The sequence below is a fragment of the Schistocerca nitens genome, chromosome 4 (genome assembly GCF_023898315.1).
Source record: "Schistocerca nitens isolate TAMUIC-IGC-003100 chromosome 4, iqSchNite1.1, whole genome shotgun sequence".
NCBI classification, from domain to species: domain Eukaryota; kingdom Metazoa; phylum Arthropoda; class Insecta; order Orthoptera; family Acrididae; genus Schistocerca; species Schistocerca nitens.
In genome coordinates, this window is record NC_064617.1 from 752,690,843 (window position 1) to 752,699,775 (window position 8,933).

Genomic DNA, 8,933 nt, shown 5'->3' on the forward strand with positions numbered 1-8,933 from the left:
GCTTAAGCACTCATCCCCGTAGGCTTCCTGCATCATTTGGTGCTTTTCTGTAAAGGTTATCTTGAGTGTCACGCAAAATGTGTTGCTCATCTAGCTCTGCCATCTTGAAATTCACAGACTGGGCGACACAATGTTCTACTTAATATGGCATGAACAATAACTAATAGGCATACAACAATGAGACCTCTGGTAGTTACACATTAAACACAAGCATGTGCAGGGATGCCAACAGCATTTCGCTCCAAAACACCATTGGCACAAAATTACGAATGTTGTGGAATTTTTTGAACAGACCATGTGCAGTTGCTGTATGCTAACACTTTCATTATGCTGAGAAACCTGCATAGTGTTATACTCCCAGCAGCTCCCAGCTCTCAGAGTTCTGGAACTTGCTGTTATAGTCTGACAATTTTTTGTCTGGATGAGGGTGGTAGACACTGTTTATGCAGACCCATTAACTTTACATGCTCTCTAAATTATAATTTCAACAAAGCACAAATTTGAAGGATAAGCTTGGTTGTTTGGGACTGAACAACTGCAGCTGGATTGGGAGTACTTGTTAAAATTTCAGTCCAAGATGGGTACTGAGTAGTACTCAGGTTTTAGAAGAATGTGTGTTGCCAAATATTTGATCTCTCCATCCACCTCTTCACAACAGTAGCAGTATTAACAAACAAAAATGAGTAAAAATTGGCTCAACAGACACCCAGAAGTATTGGTATTGGAATGGCCACACCCTTTGAAAACTCAGTAATGTGTTTTTAATTTTTTGTTATTTTTTATCATTGTTTTACAATGACAGGTCATTATTTAAATACTTTTTTCAATGACATGTTTTACAATGCTATTTCAATATAGTTTAATTCAACAATAAAGGAAATAATGCTCACCTGGACATTCAGTTTTACTTTATAACAACACATTTCATCTTCATATTGCTCCATCCAGGAATCTCCATTATTGTTATACATATCATCTTCATATAACCATGCTCACAGTCGGCAGTTTTATTCAAACAAACAGCACAGTTCAAGGTTATCAGATATGTAAAATAGGCTAACACATGCAGACTTCTTAAATATAAATTGACAGGATGGAAAACAAGGAATTCTGTTTGTTGATTATTATTTTGACTCTACATCTACGTCTACATACTCTGCAAGTCGCTGTATGATGCATGGCAGAGGATACCTTGTAGCACTACCAGTTATACAAAATGTATATCTGCAGCAGTAGAATTGTTCTGCAGGCAGCTTTACATGCGATTTCTCTAAATTTTTTCAATAGTGTTCCTCAAGAAAAACATTGCCTTCCCTCCAGGGATACCCATTTGAGTTTCCAAAGCATCTCTGTAACAATTGCGAGCGCTTCGAACTTACCGGTAACAAATCCACCAGCCCACCTTTGATGTCTTCTTTCAATCCGATCTGGTATGGATCTCAAACACTCGAGCAGTGCTCTAGATAGGTTGCACTAGTGTCCTATATGCGGTTTCTTGTAGAGATGAACTACACTTTCCCAAAATTCTCCCAATAAACTGAAGTCGACCACTGACCTTCCCTACCACAATCCTCACATGCTTGTTCCATTTCATATCACTTCGCAGTATTACACCCAGATATTTAAATGATGTGACTATGTTAAGCAGGACACTATTGAACTGTATCTGAACATCATGGTTTTGTTTTTCCTACTAATCCATATTAACTTACGTTTTTCAACATATAGAGCTAGCTGCCATTCAACACACCAACTGCAATTTATGTCAAAGTCATCTTGTATCCTCCTACAGTCATCTAACTTCAACACCTTCCTGTGCACCACAGTATCGTCGGCAAACAACTGTAGATTGCTTTCCACCCTGTCTGTCACATTATTTGTGTATGCTGAAAAAACCGCAATAGTGGTCTTATTACATTTCCAGGGGCACCACTGACAATAGACTTATCTCTCATGAACACTTGCCATTGAGGATAACATACTGAATTCTATTACTTGAGTCTTTAAACCACTTATATATCTGGGAACCTACTTGATAAGCTTGTATCTTTGTTAACTGTCTGCAGTGGGGTACCATGTCAAATGCTTTCCAGAAATCTAGAAATATGAAATCTGCTAGTTGCCCTCTATCCATAGTTCATAGTATATCATGTTAGAAAAGGGCAAGCTGAGCTTCACACGAGTGATGCTCTCCAAAATTCTGCTGTTTTGTGGACATAAGCTTCTCAGTTTCAAGATAATGTATTGTATTTGAACTGAGAATGTGTTCAAGGAATCTGCAGCAAACCAATGTTAGGGATATTAGTCTGTAAACGTGCAAATCTGCTCTTTTAGCATTCTTATATACAGGAGTCACTGGCACTTTTCTCCAGTTGCTTGGGACTTTGCACTAGGTGAGAGATTTGCTAAGTAAGGGGTCAATGCTGTAGAGTACTCTTGGTAAAACCGAACTGGATTCCATCCAGATCTGGTAACTTATCTGTTTTCAGTTGTTTCTCTCTATCAGGGATATCTATTATGATGGCATTCATATAGGAATCTGTTCATGGTCAAATGATGTGTGTGTGTGTGTGTGTGTGTGTGTGAGAGAGAGAGAGAGAGAGAATGATTCTCCTGTGTGAACAATTTATTAAATGTGAAATTTAAAACTTCAGCTTTCATTTTGCTATCTTCAACTGCCACACCAGATTGTTCAATCTGTGACCCAGTGGATGAAAGCCTTACACCCACTTAGCGATTTTAAATATAACCATAATTTTTCTCAGGTCCTCAGCAAGATCTTTCGCTAAGGCATGACAGTGGCAGCTGTTGTATGATTCATCCACAGATCTTTTCACAGACGCACAAATCCTAACCAACCTTCAGCTGTCATCTTTTGTGTGTTCTCTTTTGAACCAAGAGCACAACAGCTTTCGCTTCCTCAGCACTTACCAAATTTTATTGGTAAATCATAGTGGGTCTTTTCCGTATTCAGTCCTTTTACTAGGCACAATGTTCTCCAGACCATGATTTAAAATCTGTTGAAACTTTGCTCCAAATCCTCTATTTGCATCTTACTGGAACTAAGTGACATCACTTCACTGTCTAAGTGAGATGCTAACATCTGCTTATCTGCTCTTTCTAGCAGAAACACTCTCCTAGACTTCTTGACTGATTTACTAATTTTCATGACCGTAGCTGCTATAACGACAATACAGTCACTAATCACGCTGTTGCTAAGGTCCGGCCTGTTTATAACCACAAGGGCTAAGATATTTCTGTTGTGCGTGTGGGCTGCTGAACTAGCTCCCCTGCAGAATCACAGTGTGCGGTCTTCAAATAGGTATGTGTCAAGTCTGGGTCCCCTAACAAAATGTTTTGTTGCTCCTTGTGACTTGTCCCATTTCCATATGTATCGTCATATGAGGGTCAATTCAGAAAGTAAAGAACATTTTTTACAGAAAATTTTATTTGATAGGGACTGCGAATGATGCCATCCCATTCATTTTGTTTCTGGTATGAAATGTGATACCCAAGTCTCATCACCAGTGACAATGTTATTCGAAAATTCATCCCAATTCTTTTCCTAGAGACTGAGAAATGTCAATGCAGCTGCCAATCATTTGGTTTTGTGCTCATCTGACGAAATTCAAGGAATCCACCTGCCACACACTTTTTTATATTCTAGAACTGCACGAACAGTCTCATAGAACACAATTCTTGAAATTTCTGGAAAGAATGAGAGTAGTCCACTAATTGTGAAACACCCATCTTCTTCAATTTTTGTTTCAGTCCTTGCTTTGAGCCCATCAACCACCCCTTGCTTTGAGCCCATCAACCACCGCTGAGGCCAGTCCCAGCAATCTTCGTTGTGAACATTCTTCTGTCCACTATTAAAAATGATACACCAGTTCCAAACTGATGCTTCGTTCATCACAGTACTGTAAACCTGAACTACCTGTCTATAAATTTTGATGGGTTGGACTTTCTATGTATTTGAAAATATGATAACACTGCACAGCTTACTCTTGATGGGTTCATCAATTTTGTCACACAGCTAAGCACTAAGCAACCATATTGGATCATAGTTATTGCCAAACTGAAGCAGATGAGTACTAAGGTCAGTGGTCGGTCATCAGTGGTGGCAATGGTGGGTGGATGCTGTCACATGTTAAAATAAAACATTCTTTACACTCTGAATGACCCTTGTACAACAGGATTTCTGGGATCAGTAAAAATCAAATCAAATTAGTAAAAATAACGGGAAGCCCCATTTGTTCAGAAACATTTTTTCCTATTTAAAGCGACTTTTGATATGGAAGGACAGATGTGACTAAGTGTCATACACACAGTGATTTAGTGAAATAAACATAAACAAAATTATCAATATAATGGAAGTAGGACAACTTTGTAGAGTTGAGCAACCATGTCTGTGCACTTGTACACAATTTTTTTTTTCTGTTTTGGCACTCCGTCACTATCTGATCTACCGTAAAACAAAAAGTATGAACATCTGATGCACATTTTTTCACATATTACAAGAAAGATTTGTAATAAAAGAAAAAGGGATAAGTAAGGGACACCCTTTACCTCGTCCGTGGCTCATGGTCTTGCGGTAGCGTTCTCGCTTCCTGCGCACGGGGTCCAGGGTTCAATTCCCGGCGGGGTAAGGGATTTTTCTCCGCCTCGAGATGACTGGGTGTTGTGTGTTTTTCATCATTGTTTCATCCTCATTCACTTGCAAGTCGCCATAGTGGTGTTAAAGAACTAGTCTGTATATGTGTGGATGGATATGTGTGTGTGTGCGTGCGAGTGTATACCTGTCCTTTTTTCCCCCTAAGGTAAGTCTTTCCGCTCCCGGGATTGGAATGACTCCTTACCCTCTCCCTTAAAACCCACATCCTTTCGTCTTTCCCTCTCCTTCCCTCTTTCCTGATGAGGCAACAGTTTGTTGCAAAAGCTTGAATTTTGTGTGTATATTTGTGTTTGTTTGTGTGTCTATCGACCTGCCAGCGCTTTTGTTTGGTAAGTCTCATCATCTTTCTTTTTAGATATATTTTTTCCACGTGGAATGTTTCCCTCTGTTATATATATATATATATATATATATATATATAACAGAGGGAAACATTCCACGTGGATATATATATATATATATATATATATATATATATATATATATATAATATGAATATAACAGAGGGAAACATTCCACGTGGATATATATATATATATATATATATATATATATATATATATATATATATAGGGAAACATTCCACGTGGGAAAAATATATCTAAAAACAAAGATGATGTGACTTACCGAACGAAAGCGCTGGCAGGTCGATAGACACACAAACACACACACAAAATTCAAGCAGAAATGACTCCTTATCCTCTCCCCAAAACCCACATCCTTTCGTCTTTCCCTCTCCTTCCCTCTTTCCTGATGAGGCAACAGTTTGTTGCGAAAGCTTGAATTTTGTGTGTGTGTTTGTGTTTTTTTGTGTGTCTATCGACCTGCCAGCGCTTTCGTTCAGTAAGTCACATCATCTTTGTTTTATATATATATATATCTCAGCGCTTTCGTTCAATAAGTCACATCATCTTTGTTTTATATATATATATATATATAGGGTGCAATATAAAGATATAGACAAACTGTCAGGAAACATTCCTCATATGTACAGGAAGAAAATATGTTATATGGAGATGGGTCCGGAAACAGTTTATTTCCATGTTAGAGCTCAATTTCTACAACTCTTCAACATGATAATCATGGGAAACACACAGGAAAAGAATGTTATCAGCACAGTATGAAACACTTTCCTAAATGAAATGTTCCAAATGCCCTCTGTTAACAAGGATACATGTATCAACCAGCATTGCCTTGAAACCTTGATATGCCAATTCATTCCTTGGAAAATTGCTTATTGTATCACAGCCCTTCACAATGTAGATACTCTACATCTTGTACCACAATTCTAAACATGAGCTTTCAAATGCTCCCACAAATAAAAGTCTTTTGGGTTTTCAAGGGAACATCCACAACGGAGCATTGCAATAGACATGGAGATCACCGCTTCCGTTGTAAGGCTTTTATTTTCATACTCTCGGCCAGTTTTGGGCTAAGAAATGACTATTATCAGGTGCAATTAGTTTTTTTTATTTAAGTCTTTTTTTTAAAAATATAAACATCTCATTTCCTTATTAATAACAGTTTTCATAAGCTAGTGAATATAACATGGTGATCTATAGCCAATGCTATTGAAAAGTCTCTTGATACAAGTGGGAACTACATTATATGTTAGACATGTTTTGCTGAAATTGATGGCTGCTGATTTTAGTAAACGTCTCTTGTGTAAATTCAGAAATTGATAACATTTTCCAGTTTCCTGTGCAGTAAAACTGGAATACCTTATCAATGTAAAATTTTAGTTTTTGATGTGTAACATGCACAAAAATACCAAAGTTACTGAATGTTTATAATGACACTACTCTTTCATTTTAACAGTTAAAAAAACTAGCAACCAGTTTCAAGTAGGGTCATATTTTTCATGAAAATTAGATGAAACATATCTGGACCGCACGAGAAAAATCATATTTCATGAGAGTAATACAGCTGCTCATGAAAGTGCTTTGGCAATGACAAATTTGAAGGATAAGAAGTAAAAATTATTTGAACATCCACTCTATTCATCAAGTTGCTACCTTATGATTTCAACCTATCCTCACATCACAAAATATATTTATGACTGCAAACTGTGAGTGTTCAGTAAAGATACTGACTCATATTTATACTTCAGTGGTGGGCTCTAATCACAAGAAACTTTTTTTCAACAAAGTGGTTGTCCTAAAAGGAGGAACATGAAAAAATATGTGAAATTTTTTTAACTGGAACAAAAAGTCTCAATGCCAGGTTTACATTTTTCACTTTCTCCTCATAAGCAAAGCATACACACAAATACTGACTATATATTTGAGGATCAGTGCTCTCTTCGAGAGTAAAGCACTGTGATGATAAAATTATTAAAGTCACAGATAAGAATTGCTTCAACTTCCATGTATCTCTCCTTGCATTACTGATATTCACTCAGACACATTACAAGACTATAACCTAACACTCTTTACTCCTCTGTGTCATATTTTCTGTACTGGACCTCCAACCTACTCAAGCTATTATTTGCTAAAACACTTCCTGATGGCATCTTTTTCCTTCAGCTATTGTCCATTACTTATCTGCAAATGTTAGCTGTGACCACTTTATTACTATTCTCTGCTGCCTTTAATATTGTTGAAAATTTTGAATACATCTGCTTGCCTTCTTCCTCTTTTACGTTTACATTAAAAGTGTCTCCCAGAAACTGCACTGTAAAAAATTCCTACCAACATGTTTGTTTGTGGTCAACCAGCATTGTTAACAGCTGTTCTGCAGATGTTGTACTTAAAATTACTATACTTTGCACTGGTACTCTGCAATGACTTTCCTGCCTGTTAATGTATAATGTAACTTGTTTCGCATTTCTGAAGGCTGTCCTTCATAATGAGATTCACGAATGGATGAATGACTGTAAAAGGGATCAAAGCTGTCTATACAGTAACTGATTATAGACTAGAATTGATTTACTGGTGGGGCATTATGAATTCTCATTTAACTGGGACTGGATTCAAGCCTTATTTTCTACATATCTTTTAGAGAGAATTTTGTGATAAGTTGACTAAAATACGAATGTGCAGAATATGTAAAAATAGCTTCTTTAATGCTTCTCGTCTTTCTTCAATGAAAGGAAAAAAGTGTATTATTTGTTGGCAGGTCGTTGGTGGGGACCAAAAAACCAAACACCGCTCCTTGCTCTACATGGGTGGCAAGATAATGCTGGATCATGGGATACTCTAATTCCTTTACTGGACCCAACAATAAGTGTGCTTGCAATCGATACTCCTGGCCATGGATTATCTTCTCATCTGCCTCCTGGCATTGCGTATTATGGAAATGAATCAGTTTTATTTTTACGAAGAATAATGAAATACTTTGGGTGGGAAACTGTATCACTGCTTGGACATTCTTTTGGAGCAGCTGAAGGATTCATCTTTGCATCTGCATTTCCTGACAAGGTCGACTCTCATATAGCCTTAGATGCTTTGAAGCCATGGTCACTTGACATGAGCACTGAACCTAAAAAATTTGCCAAGAATTTGGACAAATTCTTAGACACAGTCTCTCTTAATGATGCGGAGACTCCTTCCTACACATATGAAGAAATGATTGAAAGGCTGCATGAAGGAATGATTGCAAAATCTGTGACAAAAGAATCATGTGAAGTGTTACTGAAGCGAGGAATAATTCCCGCTTCTGAAGGAAAATACTATTTCAGAAGAGATAAAAGACTTAAGATAGGTAGATTTCTAGGATGGACACATCATCAGTTAATGGAGATGACTGCATTAATTAAGTGTCGTGTCCTTTTTATCAAAGCCATGCCTGGATTAAAACTAGAACCAGAAAATATCACTGAGGAAACTCTAAACACGTTGAAGAAAACGTCAAAAGAAGTTGTTTATAAAACTGTAGAAGGAACCCATCATGTTCATCTGAATAATCCAGAAAGGGTAGCGCCAATTATAAATGAGTTTTTGGCACCAAAATGATATTGGAATTTAGGATTATAAAACTAAAGAACTGGTTCTTTGACTCAGTATGAACGAACAACTTTTTTATAATATGTATTGTGTACAGTAAAAATAAAACAATCTGTTTCAGTACTGCAAGCCATTTTCTCTGTTCCAAAGATTGTAGTAGATGAACTGATCTCTGTGTCTATTTACTGAAAAGATTGTAATCTATTATTGGGTGTATGGTGATTTTTACTTGTTACTTAACTTCGCCAGGGACCACAACAATCAGAGTACTGCAACCAACAATATCCCTTACTAACCTAGTCCGCTGACAGGTT

General features: G+C 37.2%; 1 protein-coding gene across 1 annotated transcript in view; it reads left to right on the plus strand.

The window, feature by feature from the left end:
- Window positions 1-8,742, plus strand: part of LOC126253024 (probable serine hydrolase) — a 72,153-nt gene extending 63,411 nt beyond the window's left edge. Inside the window, exon 3 of the mRNA XM_049954087.1 lies at window positions 7,793-8,742. Coding sequence (XP_049810044.1) covers window positions 7,793-8,628 — 836 coding nt within the window. The 3' untranslated portion in view covers window positions 8,629-8,742. The remainder of the gene's footprint in view (window positions 1-7,792) is intronic.
- The last annotated feature ends 191 nt before the right edge of the window (window positions 8,743-8,933 follow it).